This window comes from Ambystoma mexicanum, chromosome 7q (genome assembly GCF_040938575.1).
Source record: "Ambystoma mexicanum isolate Mex_15411 chromosome 7q, UKY_AmexF1_1, whole genome shotgun sequence".
Lineage (NCBI taxonomy): Eukaryota > Metazoa > Chordata > Amphibia > Caudata > Ambystomatidae > Ambystoma > Ambystoma mexicanum.
Window position 1 is genome coordinate 601,381,291 of NC_090941.1, and position 16,143 is coordinate 601,397,433.

A 16,143-nucleotide genomic window follows, 5' to 3' on the forward strand; every position below is an offset into this window, starting at 1 on the left:
GAAATCTGTCAAATCCTGCTGTCAAATCGAAACTAATGTGCTCAGTGTATTTATAGGTAGAAATGTGGGGTATTCAATCTCTGCCAGTCTGACTATATATATTGCAACAACTAGAACAATTGCTTAATATGTAGTCGAAAATGGGGCCACAAATATAGGAAACAACTTGTGGTCCTAGAAGCAATGTTATTGCGGAAACTCATGAGATTACCTCAGAATGTATCAGTTGAATATTTATATTTGGAATTCAATATGAAAAATATCATGTCAGTCGATGTTTTATGAAAGAGCCTGTAAATTACAGAATGATATGATCATTGTTTCTTATATGTAGGCATACATGTGTCTAGAAGACTTTGTCAATTGGTACAATTGGTAAATTAGGCAACCTCCATGCAAAGTGGACTGTCGGATACTCTCCAATATCTGCAAGTGTGACACTTAGCACATGGTTAAAAAAGAGATTGCGAGAATTTAGCTACAAACAAAATATGATTGAACTTGCATCCAAAGCTCATAATGGTCACTATTGTCAGGTACGAGCCACCCGCACCAATTTACCTAAATATATTACAGCTTATCCTAGCGCAAAGATCTTTCAAACTTACCTATTGATGAAATTCAATGCATCTGTGGCATTAGAAACAATGGGTGCTAGGCTTGGTGTGTTCAGAGAAAGGCGTTACTGTCGTTTATGTGGTGATAACGTAATTGAGTCATTAGAACATTTAATCATTGCTTGTGAAAGTTTAGCAAAACTAAGGGACCAGTTTTTAAAATCTTATAATAATATGTTTGATTTTAATGACATTGAGAATGTATGGTGTAAATTCATGTTGGGCGATGACAATCTTATTTATTTTATTGTGTCTTTTTATCTGAAGATTGTAGACATTTTCATATGCTTGTTGGGCAAGATGTTATGTAATGGCATAAGACATGATTTGAACAGTAATTTTATTGAAGTTGCTGTCTAATATGGAGAATGTAATATGTGTTGTCTGTCCATTTACAAATCTACTTCGCTGTAAGTAAACTAATAAAAACTTTCAAAATGTATACTGGTCATAAACTCCATTCACCCAGGTCCCATCCCAGAGGCGTACCCATAACATAGTCATTGGGAAGGCTCCAGCCAGTCTGGCCTGGACTTCCCCACAATACCATATATGGAACTTCCACCCAACAACCAGTCAGGGGAAGGGATAGAGTCAGGGCTTCCCAGGACTTTGGGAAAACAAGGTAACAGGAAATAGAAAGCAAGAGGCTGCAGGGGACATCTTGTCTCCTATCAGGAATCAACTGATTCCAATGGCACTGCCTGGGTATCCCAAAATGGAGGATACTCAGAGCACCTGTCAAATTCAGCATGGAGCTGCCACCAGCCCATATCCTGCTCTGTGGGCTACACACAGGTGCCCAAAAACATACACGAGGGGTACAGGGTTGTACCCCCACCCATGGGTGCCATAAGGGTATCCCAAAGGTCTGTTCACCACAACCAAAATGAGGAAGAGCTGCACTGCCAGGAGTCCCACATGGACTCCTGTGCGGAAAATAACACAGAACACACATGATAAAAAGGACTTCAGGACAAGGACAGGGGGGGCTCTGTCCCTCCAATGCATTTCCAGCATCACAACACCCTTGAACTGTGATCACATGTGCCGTCTTATTGTCGGATACCATGCCTTCCTTACAACCCCAAAATAAAAATGCTTGGGGCTCATGTGTTACGTGCTGGAAATAGGAACCACGTCCAGTAGGTGTTTCAACCAGTGCGACGCCACCAACAGTTAATGAATCTCCGACCTTGGCAGAAGTTTCAACTCCACATGTTTGTTTTACCGTCTGAGTCTTCAAACACCTACAGCACTGTTACACTCTATTAAAAGAGTCATTATAAATGCTAGAGAGGTTCAGAGAGGAGGCTTCATTTTTTGTGGCATTGTCTTTTTAGAGTTGTCATTTTCTATTGTATGTTTTCCTCACCAGTTGGACATTTGAACATGTCTAACATTGTGCAAGGAAACACTAAGACGTGGTCCCTTCTAATGTTCCATCAGAAAACTTGGGACCATCAATCATGATAAATCATTTGGTGCGAGTTTCCTGGGATGATGCGTATTGGAAATTTCATGAGATGGTCTGGACCATGCTTGGCTGCAGCCTTTTTTTGTCTTATATGTGGTCTTATATCTTCACTGTAGCTGTGAGCGGTGGTTGTGCAGAATCAACCTCCATCCATTAAAGGTGCTGCTAGCAACTGTCCGAGTTCTGAAACACCTGCCGCATTGGAACCATCTATTTGAAGAGTCATTAGAAATGCTACAGAGGGGTTCAGGGAGGAGGCTTCATTTTTTGTGGCATTTTCTTTTTAGAGTTGTCATTTTTGTTATTTTATATTTGCGTCACCAGTAGGACATTTGAATGTGTCTAACATTGTTCAAGAAAACACTAAGATGTTCCCCTTCTAATGTTCCGTCAGAAAGCTTGGGAACATCAATCAAGATAAATCATCTGGTGCAAGTCTTCTGGGATGATGTTGATGATGCGTATTGGAAATTGCAGGAGCACCACAAAATAAAAATGCTTGGAGCTCATGCGTTACGTGCATGGAAATTGGCACCACGTCCAGTAGGTGATTCCACCAGTGTGACGCCACCAACAGTCAATAACCCCTTGACTTTGGTAGCAGTGTCAACTACACATGTTACAGTTTTACTGTCTGCCAATGTCCACGTTATCTATGATCTATGCGCCCAATGAGTAGCTGTGGGAGCTGGTGTAGCTAAGGATTGGGAGAAGTTAATACCTCAATACTAATTTTACTTGGTCTTTGTTTTTTTTTTTTTTTTTTTTAGAGTTTTCTTGTCTTCTTTGGAAGATGATAGCGTTTCTGCCTTTTCTTTCCTGGATTGCTCATGCCAGCTTTCTTTTTCCTCGACCGTGCTGGGTGAGGATATTTAGTATGATGTATTTTCCTTTATCCTTGATCTCAGCGTTTTATCTTCACTGTAGTTGTGAGTAGTGGTTCTGCAGAACACCAACCTCCACCCATTAAAGGTGCTGCCCGCAATAGCCAGTCTTCAAACACCTGCAGCACTGTAACAATCTATTAGAAGAGTCACTAGAAATGCCTGAGAGGTTTAGAGAGAAGGCTGTATTTATTGTGGCATTGTGTTTTTAAGAGTTGTCATTTTAGTTTTTTTTACATTTTCCTTACCAGTTGGACATTTTAACATGTCTAATCATTAGATCAGCAGCAGCGGTGACGATGCTGTGTAGGCCCCCAATCCATCCCCACGCAGGAAGAAAGCCACAGCAATAAAAAAGCCTGTAGACAGTTGGAAATAATTCAAGGTGAGAGAACATTGCTCCAAAGGAGAGGCAGAGGATATTCAGTGCACATTGTACAAGAAAACACTAAGATGTGGTCGTTCTAATGTTCCGCCACAAAGCCTGGGAACATCAATCATGATAAATAATCTGGTGCGGGTCTACTGGGATGATGTGGATGAAGCATATTGGAAATTGGACAAGCACCACAAAATAAAAATGCATGGGGCTCATGTATTATGTGCATGGAAATTGACACGAGGTTCATCACCTGATTCCACCAGTGCAACGCAACCGATACTAAATGAACCCTTCACTTTGGCAGCAGTGTCAACTACACATGTTCCAATTTTACCGGCTCCCAATGTCTGAGTTATGAGAGTCATCTGTGATCTATGCCACCAATAGGTAGCTGTGGGAGGTGCCGCAACTAGGGATTGGGACAAGTTAATAGCCGAATACCAAATTAATTGTTATCTTTAAAAAAAAATGTAAGTGGCAATTTTTTCCCACCTTCTTTACAAAATGAATAAGATTATGGGCCTCATTACGAGTCCGGCGGCACCCGTGCCGGTAAAACCGGCAGGCTGGCCGCTAGACTCGTGATTTTTCCAGCGCCTGGCTTCCCGGAATTACCGGGGTATTACGACCCCGGCGTTTCGGGAAGTCAAGCGCTGGAAAAATGGTTTTCCCCATTCCTATTTGAGTCCCATAGGACTGTGATCTTGGTAATGACCTTTTTCTTTTTTCCAAAAAAAGACCGATTTAGGAAGACTTCTCTGTGACCACACAGAGCAGCCTTTCTAAATCGAACTGACAGCCCCTGCGCACTGAGGAGACGAGCTGCGGGGGTCAGAGGCAAGTGTAAGTGTAGTGTGTGTGTCTGTGTACGCGTGAGTGTGAGAAAACGTGTGTGTATGCTGACGGGGTCTGGGGGCGACAGGGAGCAAAGTGAGGGTGTGGGTGAAACACCCCCGAATGACAAAAACAGTGGTGATGTCCCTTTACCGTTTTTTCTGGGGGCAGCACGAAATCGGCCTTAAAATATTGATCTTTTTAAAATGCAGCCTTCAGAAAACAGGAAAATGACATAGAACCTTTATTTTCTACGCATATTACTTTTCAATAAAAAAGAAAAACATGTCAAGAAATCAATTTATACACGGGTTTGGGGAATTAGAGTCTTTTCAGTCTAAATGTGTAATATATTGCACATCTGTGGTGCAGAAATGTATTATTTAACAATAAACCCTGAGCTGGGGGGCATTACTGCATCAGGTAATGCCCCATAGTCTTTGTTAAGGCCCTCACTTCGGTTGGCAGCTTTCAAGTGATTGGGCTTTTCCACAATGTGGTTATAGCTTTGTGCAGGTGCGTCTTCTCGTTGATCTAGGCGATTGGTCAATAATGTAGGTGCTAACACGTCATTGTGCTTCGGCGTACCTGTGCGTACCGAAAACACATTCTTGTACTCTATATCGCGTAACGGCGGTTATATCCCTCTACCAAGCATCTTTTTCCTGTTTTCTGTCATTGCCTTTTGTCTCTTGGTGGGTGAACCTATTTGTAAGACTTTTAAAAGCAGTACCTTGATTCATCCATTCCTGTGTTACCTTTCTTCTTCCTATACCTTTGTCATTTGTCTTGTACTATTTTTTTTGTTTTTTTATATTAATTGGCAGAAACCTTTTTGTGTTGTATTTTTTACAGTACTTTTCCTCCACGGTCCTGCATTTGAAACAGAGTACACCGAGCAGTGATAATGAGGTGGTGTGGGTGGCTTCAGTTTTACCACTACGGAAGAAGCAATGTGCACAAAATACAATTCTGACAATTGGCAATATTTCCACATAAAGGATCAACACATTAAAAAGGAGATTGAGGGGGTTATGTGTAATTTGTGTTGTAAGGTTTTGCGGAGTGGACCTTCACACAAGCCATTGCAAATCTTTGAAACATGCATGTTAATTCATCTTGTCTGCATTCATTGGGATCAAGTGGATGAATTATATAGGAAGGCTCATGTGAAACATAAGGCCAAAGCACATGGAGCAAGATCAACACAGCAGGATTTATCATCTACGCCACATATTTCCAACACAATCACTAGCTATTTTCCACCAACTAACACCCAACTCAGTCCATTGTGTGTGCACCTGATATTTCTAAATTTATCGTGATGTGCAAAACCTGTCACATCTTGATTGAGGTAGTAGGTGGTACCCTAGATGCTTTGGGCAAGGCTCTTTCAGATCATATAGCCAATTGCCAATGCTAGGTATATTTTTAAGTGTCAATTGCTTTTTTACCCTATTCCTTAGACAATAAAACACAAACAAATGTACTAAATATAAATACCTTTTGTTATATGAATGAATCCTAGTGTTTTTCCCTTCCAGGTTCCTAACTCTTTTTTCCTTATCTAACAAAACGGCCATTTTTAGACAATAAAAACACAAACTGAATATTATATGGATCAAAGACCTTTAAATGATCCTTTCCATGCAGTGTGTGTTAAAAAAAACTACATAGCCTTATGTATTTCATTATAGCCGCTGTTATCCCCTGTGGAAGCTGTGGGTAAAACCCCCATAGTCGTTGCTGCATTTAGCCGTGCATGCATCCTTGGTAGCCGTGGCAATAAAACTGTTTACAAACAAAATAAACATATGTACATATATATGTGGTCTGAAGACTTGTAAAGATTTATTTTAGGATATATTGAGTGCAGTGTTTGTATAGATTTACTGTAACACGTTAATCACTTTCTTTTCATCAACAATACATATAAATGTAAACACTTTTAAAAGTTAAATAAATATACAAACAAAGCTTTTTAAGAACAGGGTTATTTGGGGGGGGAAATGTGGTTGCACAATTTCTTTTCATTTTACTTTCTACATATGTATGATACATTGTTTTCATTAGCCCAATTGTCTGTAGTATTAATGTCAATTATGTATGGAATAACAATATCCTTGAAATTCATGGGAAAAACTTCAGTTGCAGAGACGTTAAGGAGAGAACTTAACGCAACAAAACCCCTGAAATTCAGCTAAAGCCACCTTAACTCCGTGCCCCCTGTTGCGCAGCCTGTGACCACAATAACATCACAGATCACATCACTGATGACATCACAAATTACATTACAACAGTAATGTGCATTAAGCATGGCCTTCAGCCATGGCCAGTGAGCATGGCCAAATATACCTGAACACATGAATGGGTACTAGTCATGGCCTTCAGTTATGGACAGTGGTCAAACCCTTGACCCATGTGCACTGAATATTTTAAAACACTTACAGGCTACCAACTATAGATTTTGGCCTTTACCACTGGATACAGCTTTGAACCGTGCCAACTGTATATTATTATACACCGATCAGGCACTAGCCATGGACTTTAGCACAATACTAGCCAGTGGCCACAATCCTTGGCTGTGCCCATTATATATTCTCACATATAAATGGCCCACTAGCCATGGCCTTTGACCTTGAGCAGTTTGTACATCTTTTGGCCATGACCACTGTATATTTTAAAATAATAAAGTGCAATAAGTTGACCAATTAGCTGGAGATTAGCAAGAGTGTGACAAGTGGACACCTATAAAGTTAGCGTCAGCAGCATTCAGGGTTGCAGATGTGCCTTAAGAGTTACCACAGGGTACATCGGGAATACCCAGGTTGTAGTGGCTTGAAACACATTGCCTATTAATACATGACACACCTTTAGAAAATGTACAGCCCCTGATGAATGTCCGGAGGTGTAAAACCTATTCAGTACAGAAACTTGTACATTTAGGGCAGAGATAAGAGCGTTGGAAAAATTGATCAGTGGATCTATGCTATGTGTCCAGGATTTAAAACATTGTATACAATTAATATCCTGGTTGATGTGTGATATGTAGTTTGTATGATTAGATTTGCACAAACCGCATTGAGCATCATTGTTTTTTTTAATACATCCTGATGTTTAAGAGTATTGATTATGTGTTGTAAATTATGTAATAAAATTGAGAACTAAAAATGTTTATAATCCAATTTGGGTATAGGTTCACATTTATTTCAAAGACCCTACCCAGGTCCCTTACCAAGTACCAGAGCAACTGACACAATTATTGGAGCCTTCCTTTTGTGTAGCAGTATTGGCTTGTCCCAGATGTGCGATTGGCCGTTTGAGAATAATGTGTATGCATTTGGTCACCATGACGAAAAAGGCGCAACCAAATATACAATTACCAAAGAGTCGTCGTAACTACTGCATTTCAATGCGCAGAACATAAAGTTAAGAATGGCTAAAATTAGCACGAACAAGTAGCTATTGAGCAGCCTTTCCACACCAGGACTTTTAACGGTTCAGTGAAAAGCCTTGCTGTAGTATTGCAGCTCGTAGGTCGTAGTAATTGTAACCATTCCTAACTTCAAATGGACATAGGACGTGTATGCCGATTCACTTCCCTTCACTGAAGTCCCTAAGTGATTTTTACTATGATCAACGGCAGGTGATTAGTACTCGTCATATGTGTAACAATAATTTAAAAATGTTAATACCTCACCTGTTATTTGATAAGGACTTCCTGGCGATTCTGGGTAGCTAATGGTACGGGGTGACTGTGGGTATATGTTGTCAGGAGAGGAGGAGAATGGAGTGCATGCTGGTTGCTGGAAGGACTCAGGGTAGGTTGCGTTGTGGGGCATCAAAGGTTCACTGTTGAGGGACGCATTCCGGAACTTGGCCAGAAGGCTGAGCTGGGAGTTGAACTCACTGTGCCTTGGAACTAGAACAGGAGGAAGAACTGAAACAAAGAAGAAGAAAAGTAAATCAATTTTGTTGTTTAGCTTGGACTACAATATAGAAATCATCACACTTTGACCTTAATGTTTCCACTTAACACTTATTATTAAAGAGTAGAAGATCATTAGGACAAGATCACCGGTTGGTTGGAATTATACATTACTGAGAATAATGGATTGATGAAATTAAAGAGTAATTTTAATATTATTTTGTGATGGAAAAAACGATCATGCAAATATCATATAAGGATGACTAATTGACAATTGAAGATACTATATTGTTTGCTGTGTATTTAGTACATTAAATGACTATATGGTAAATATATTTTGTAAAGTTATAAATTTGTAATTTTAGGAGTAGGTATTTAACCTTTATTCAAACCATATAAATATTAGTGAAAAAAAAATGCATTGTTATGAAACGCTTATGCTGCTTGAGAGCTGTTTGAAAACACTTGGCACATGAGAGGGGAAGCAGTAGATAAGGTACAGAGGTTGGCAAAGAGGTGAAGTGAAAACTCAGAACCACGCAGCATAGAAATGGCTACCATCAAGGTGATCAATGATGCCCTTAAAACACTCGATGATGGTCATCCTTGCCTCCCAGCAGAATTCGACAGTAGAACACCAGACGCTCACCAACAATCGACATCATTGCATGGGAATTAGCGAAATCATACTCCGCAGGTTCAAATCATACCTTGCTAATCGCCACCAGTTCGTACAAATGGATTCCTCCAGATCACCAGCTCTGCCTATCACATTTGGAGTCCACAAGGATCCATCCTCTCACCCATGATTTCAATCTTTACATGGAACCGCTAGTAGCCCTCCTCGCTCAACACAGCATCCTCATTCACCAATACGCAGATGACACGCAGCTCTACCTCTCAAGATCTCTTCTATTGAAGACATCCACAGGCACAAGGCATATGATATGATATGATAGGTTATTTATAACATGCTTAATATACAAAGAGGTGTCTATGCGCTGACCCGGGGATCGAACCTGTGTTGCTCCGTGTCGCCTTGATTCCAAGGCAAATACGTTGCCACTGAGCTATCCTACCGAGACTTGCCTCACATTGATCCAGTCATGGATGTCCAGTGCTTATCTGAACCTCAACCCTCCAAGACTGAATTCCTACTGCTGACCAACAACACCGAACACCCCGACATCCAGACCTGGCTCTCTGCTATGAAACTCTAGGGCCTCACAACCCAGCTGGCCACCTGCGCCAAGTCCCTTAGGTTCAACATTGACAGACACATCTCCTTGAAACAGCACATAGCAAGAAAGATACAATTGCCTTGCTATCAACTTTCTCCCCTGCAGAAAATCAAGCCCTTCATCCCAGAAAGCAACTTCAGATCTGCTGTCCAAGCCTTGGTTCTCTCCCACCTGGATGGTGACAATGCCCTCTTGGAAAGCATTCCAGGGACTACCCTGGCACCCCTGAAATGTAGCCTGCATGCTGCTGTATGCCTCATCGAAGGACTCTGCAAATTCGGCCACATCACTCGACCCTCATTAAACTGCACTGACTCCCGATGCAAGCCTGTATCATCTTCAAATCCTGCTGCATCATCTACAGGGCTGTCACACTGAAGCCCGAAAGCTACCTCCCTGTCAAGCTCTGCATCTGCGGAGGCCTACCATCAATCAGAAGTAAGGACATGTGCATACTTTAACTCTGCTGGTGCAGGAATGAAAGAGCCAGAAGACAGGCCTTCTCTGTCTACTCCCCAAGAGTCTGGAACCACCTCTCCATCAACATCGGACTCACCCCCACACTATTACAGTTCCGGAAGGAGCTCAAGACCCTATTCATCAATGAATGGCTCCTCCCTACCACCTAGGTCCTCACACCCTCCACTCCCCCTCCTACCGCAGCCTGGGTGATCTGTTCCCCACTGTCCCCTCCCCTGATTGCTTGTAGATCCCTTGCTACCAAACTGCCCAGCCTTCCCCTCCACTGTTAGCTACCTGCTCCCTTGTCTCTCGATTCCCTCACCATGTTCTACCTCGTATAACTGTAAAGTGCTCTGTTGCTTCCCAAAGCATGTCCATGCTCAATAAATGCCCTAAAAATAATAACCAAAGGTAACTAGCTCTCTTCCTTTCAAATGTTTATGTTCTTCCGTTGACTGTATTATTCCGCTCCTTCACCCTCACCTTCTACTCATATGCAGATAGCACTCAAATCCTCCTCACCCTGTACTAGTAGTCTGAGTCCACAGCCACCATACGGCATCAATGAATGTCTGCTCGAACTCAATAATCAAAAGAAGTTATCACAAACTCAGTTTTATAAAATGTTATAAAAGTAACAAAAAATAGTAGTGCCAGGAAAAGATTATGCAACTCTACCAAAGTCAAAGCAACATGCATACTTTGCACTCCATTACTCTTTTCTCTGCATAATCAAGACACGTCAAAAACTTCCCAAAAACATAAAAATATGTTTATATCAACATTTCGGCAAAGCCCTTTTCTCAAGATACACAGCATTTACACAGTTAAATGCGCTCAACAGAAATACATGTTTGATGCATTTGCTTGTAAATCTTGATATACAAATTTCTCACATTGGGCGCCTAGCACAAGTAGGACTACCATTACTTGCATATTCTCTGCATCCTGTGAGTCTTACCTCCGCATCTGAACAATTAGTGCAATCATTACTCTTTGCTGCATGACTATAAACACATATTCTATTTTTCACCAACAGGAGTATTAGACATTTGGGGACTTCATGGGTTGCACATAGTAGAATGATATTGTTATCACTTTAGGTTAAATTAATGTAGAATAGTGGTTCAGTGGAGGATACTGCCCTGCTCAAGCAATAGGGGTGCTTTGCAGAGCACCACAGATACAAATACTCACAAGCAATCAGGATATGGATCGCCTGGTACAATCTGTATGCTGATTACTTTATTATTTATCTTAGTATGGGAGCAACTTCAGACTCTCCATCTCAGCCAAAGAACTAAGAGATTGAACTCTTTAATAATTTTGTATGCATAGACAGTCACTTAATCCTAGTACATCTACTAATATGCCAATTAAAGAATTATTGGTACACATTCTGCAATATTTCCTAGTGGAATTTTTCTGCTGTAACATGATATTGGCTTAAAATAATTGTTCTGTTTTTTAGGCAGTACACGTCTACTCTTTCTGTTTATAAGGAGCAGTCTTGGGTAATGCTGTTCAATCAGGAAAGTCTATTAAAATGTTATCACATTGTGGGTATGGTAATTCAAGTTGAAGCCTTCCCTTTTTGTTTGTGCAATAAACAGGACGTTTAAATAGGCCCCAACATATATGCTAATTTCTGGTGTGTCGCAGCTTTTTAATCATAGATGGATGCTAATATTCCGAGGGCTATGTTGCAACCAGACTCCTATGGTTCTCATGGACAATTAACCATTTAAATGAGGATAACTGTGGTAATGATGAACCGCAGACCCAATAAATAGTTTTCTCGGGGAGGTGTTTAGACACTAGGTTTATAGCATAATTTCACAAATAAAAGACATTGGGCCTCATTACTACAGTGGCGGTAAGGCAACAACGGCGCCGGTAGTGCTATCGGCGCCATTGTTGCAATGCCGCCACATTACGAGTTCTGCTCACAGGGGCCGCTTTGCACACCTGGTCAGACCAGGCGTGCAGAGCGGCACCCGCGAGCAGAACATGATGGTAGCAACGGTACCATTATGAACGGTACCGCTGCTACCATCCTCCGCGTTCCCATTGAGCCCTATTGGGGCTCAAATGGGAATGTGGACATTCCGGCTCCAGGTCCTGCGAAATTGAAATTACCGGGCCCGCAGGTCAGAATGGCCCGGTAATTCCACTTTCGCGGGACCCAGAGCCGGACCCGAGTTTGGGGGTAGCCATGCCCTTATTTAGGGCATGGCTACCGCCAAACTTGTAATGAGGCCCATTATGTATTTATTTGCGTCAAAGCTGCAAGTCATTCAAGGAGCACACTCGGTTTACATTGTTGACGTCACACGCATTAGTGATGTCAACTTCTGTATGCAACTAGTTTTTTCAAAATGGCGTCCGCAGCTAACGTCCAAAGGGTTTGCCAATGAGGCTCGGTCTCTCCTTAAACGGGACACTGGATTTCTTTTTGTGCTAAATCCAACAGAGAAAGGTAGGTTTTCTTTGGGGACTCAAACTGGTTGTTGGTATATTTCTGCCTGTTCTTCTTGCTTTCCCCTCCTTGTGATTTGTCGAAAAAAGGAACTCTTGTTTCTGTTTGTGGACCTCTGCATGTTAATGGCGCTGCCTTCTTCATAAGAAATGTATGAGCAACGCAAGGACAGTGGGCGAGTGATTTTCATCAGACAAACTTTAAAAGTTACAAAAAAGTTCTTTTAATTTGTAGATCAAGATTTACATGCAAATGCTTTGAACATTTTGACCCTGTGCGAAAAGAACATGCATGAAGTCGAAGAATTAAATGAACAAGACAAGCATGAAATCTAGGCCCATTGGTATAGGACTCTCAATTCTAGACCTGGACACATATTGCCCCAGCTGAGCAACCTCACAGCCTACGGTACGTATATCTTCACACCACTAGTGTTGACACAGGCCGCAGGCACGGCCAAGCACCCATGCACGATACAACACAGCTATGGCCAAGCACATCCGGTCTAGTTCACACGTAGCCATCCAGACAGAAACACCTGACGTACCTCAACACCTCTGCCACTAGCATACAGCGACCACCACCAGAAAGGAAACCAGTATATAGCTGGCCTCAAATAGACTCTCTCAACAATAGCAAACTATCTCTAATCCTCAACAGCACCCACCCATGTGTCTGACCTCTCTTGGGCTGCTTAGGCGAGCCTTGCCGGCCACCCAAGTCTTAGAATGGCAGCATGCACACTTGCACCTCCTAAGCTAAACTCCCTAGAATTTTCCAACCACATCGACTACATTCACCAAGGGCATTCCAACCGAGGAAAAAGCACATTGAGGCCACACAAATGGGGAAAGAGCGCTATATAAATAACCAAATACAATACAACTATTTTATTTTACAGCATTTTAATATGTATTTTTTGAGAAAGGGGCTTTCCCAATACATTGAGAAAAACACAGATTTTGTTATTTAGAGAACAGATACAAAAATCATAATTAGGAATAAATGAAAGAGATTATCTTTGATGTTTTTGACCAGTATGGTGATATTATAGAAGAAATGAGTGATGGAATGCAATGACAAAACAGAAGGTTTGCATTGCCAGATTTCGTAGGTCAGACAGAGGAGGCGGACACAGAGGTATAGTTCATCACTATTTTATTGAAGAAAATAAAGAAAACCTGCTCTAGTCCGTACTTACAAGATGAGTTCCCTATGGTAAAAATAATAAACAAGGTGCTCACCGGGATGTCTCACAACTAAAGTTAGTCCTCCATCCCAAACCTATGATAACCCAACGCTATGCTATTCTATAGGAAAACACTATGCTATTCTATGGGAAAAGAAGATAGAAAGAAGGAACCTAAGCTGTGGCTTAATGAACGGTTACCTCACCCTGGGAAGCAGTAGTGTCTGGTTTCTGACCTTCAACCGCAGAGTTCAACAAAAGTCTCTTGAATAGCAAAATCAGGGAAACAAATGTAAGTTCTTGTAGTATTCAAAATGAATGTCTTTACCCAACCATTGGGTTGTATTCTTTCGCCAAAGATATGCAGAATTCCACTAAGGTTCTTAAAACCCACTGGTCCAAGAGAGTTGCTTCCTGGGCCTTATGGCATCTAACCTCTGATGTTTCTGGATGGATACTGGGCTTTCTCAATATGGTTCTCTCTTGAGCTTCTTGTGGTTTCATACTGGGTTTAGCCCTGGGTGGGCTCTGGTTGATTGTAGCCCTATTTGTGGTTCGATTTTGGTCGCCCAACCTGGGCTATATTCTCAGTTTGCCCCTGGTGGGTTAGAGGCTCCTCTGGCCCGTATTGCTACTGTGGTTTTGTTTTCCCTGTCCTTGGGGAGGTTTATGGATTTGTCTCTTGCAGAATACAGGCTTTTCTAGCCTCTAGGTTTGCGCTGTTTCGGTATGCCACTTACGAGCAATGGGCTTCTCTGGCCCCTTTGTTTGGTTGCTCTCATTTACCTCGTTGTGGGGTATGCTCTTGGTCAGCCAATCTCTGGTTGGCCCATTGGTTTCCTTCACCCATTCCCGGGGTATGTTTTTGGTTGTCTCTTCTCAGGATATGGGCTCCCCTGGCCCCTTCCTTTGTTTGGCTCGCTTCACCCCTTCCTGGGGTGTGCTCTCGGTAAGGCTTTCTCGGGCTATGGACTCTGCTGGCCCCTTTATTCATTTGGCTCTCTTCACCCCTGCCTGGGGTAAGATCTTGGTGAGCCCTTCTCTGGCTTTGGGCTCCACTGGACCCTTTGGTGTTGTGGCTCTGAGCGGTCTTGTCCTCGATTCAGGGCGCCAGTACGCTCACCTTCAGCAGTGTTGGTGTTTCCTGCCTCAGTGGCCACTCTCTGGCTCGAGGTTCCATCTTTGTCGAAGCTACAGCAGTTTACTGCTGTTTCCTGGTTCCACCCACCACAGCGTCTGTTGCGTACTCGCCTCCTCTACACAGCTCTTTGAGCCCACATTACTTGCTCTGCAGTGGCTGCTTTGCTTGTATGCCAGACTTAAGTTCCTGCCGGGGATGGGGGAAGACGCTTGATTGGTGCTGGTTCCCACGAGATGGTGATGGAAAATACAGGTCAGAAACTGGGCCTTCCGCATTAAAGGGCCCGTTCCATAATGGTCCTTTTCACGTCCCATATAACCAATTAACATGTCAGACTTATGGGGAAGGAAAGGTGAGGTGTTATTCTTCTTTGGGCATTCCTCGTCCCCAAATGGGGGGGGGGGGTCTACCTCTGTGGGCTCCTTTCCCATAGGGAGGGTGTTTCATAGTTTGCTCACCTTCCTACTTCCCTAAGGGGGTGGCTCCCCTTTGGAAGGAGGGATGAATTCTTTGAATTCATCACACAAAACGTATCCTCAACTCTGACCCCTTTCCTTTGGCCCTCCCACTCTGACCACTTTCGTTTGGCCCCTCTTCATACACTGTCAAAACCTTGGGATCGTCCACAATGCTTACATATTCTTTGTACCCAAATTCAAGGATGAGGTCAACTTCTGCCCTTTCCCACACCAGGCATCAATCAACAACGCCCTTATCTCTTCCAGACCTGACTACGGAAACATTGCTTACTCCTGCCTTCCTTATTCGTAAACCACACCAGAATGTAGCCTTCCCCTTCACATCATGCCCACATCTGCCGTTTCCTGACTTCTTATTGCCAAGTAAATTGAATTTGAATCAATATGCTATGAATAATTCAAACAAGGGTTCCTGGAGAGGCTGGGACAAGATCAGGAACAATACTGAATACATCCGAGACATCTACATTTGTGACAAGGGGAAACTCCCCAGCATAGGTCATACAACATGAGGGACCTGTTTAACAAAAGGGTAATCAACAAAATCTAAGATAAAGTCAAAGAGATGGTGTTCCTGAAGCATTTCATCGATTCCCGGTCACTGTATCTACAAAAGATTCGCCTGGTTGTTACACAAACCCGCATTGGAAGACGCATTTCAAAAAGCCAATGCACATCAGAGGGCAATGTATTCAAGAGAGTCAGATGGATGGACAAAGAAACCTACTGACACAAAACCTGAATTGAGGCGAAGAGAAGAAAGCCCAGCCCTGATGTGACCAGGCTGCACCCCATCAAAGGTACCCTTAAACCAAGACTACATCTCTTCAATAACACTATGACTACAGCCCTTGATGCCATTGCCCCTTTAAAACTACGTAAAAGTAAACCCAAACACCACCTCAACACTTGGTATACACCACAATTGAACGCCTTGGAGGGCTGAAAAAAGAGAATGTGAGACCACATGGAAAAACGTACCTACTAAGGAAAACATAGTCACTGACATTTCTGCATGTTACAAAGCAGA

At 42.4% G+C, this 16,143-nt stretch overlaps 1 protein-coding gene across 2 annotated transcripts in view; it reads right to left on the bottom strand.

Moving 5' to 3' along the window:
* SMAD9 (SMAD family member 9) overlaps nt 1–16,143 on the bottom strand; it is a 444,811-nt gene that overhangs the window by 234,952 nt on the left and 193,716 nt on the right. For both annotated transcript variants that reach the window (XM_069640626.1, XM_069640627.1), the window contains exon 3: nt 7,895–8,134. In XM_069640626.1, the coding sequence (XP_069496727.1) occupies nt 7,895–8,134 (240 nt within the window). The remainder of the gene's footprint in view (nt 1–7,894; nt 8,135–16,143) is intronic.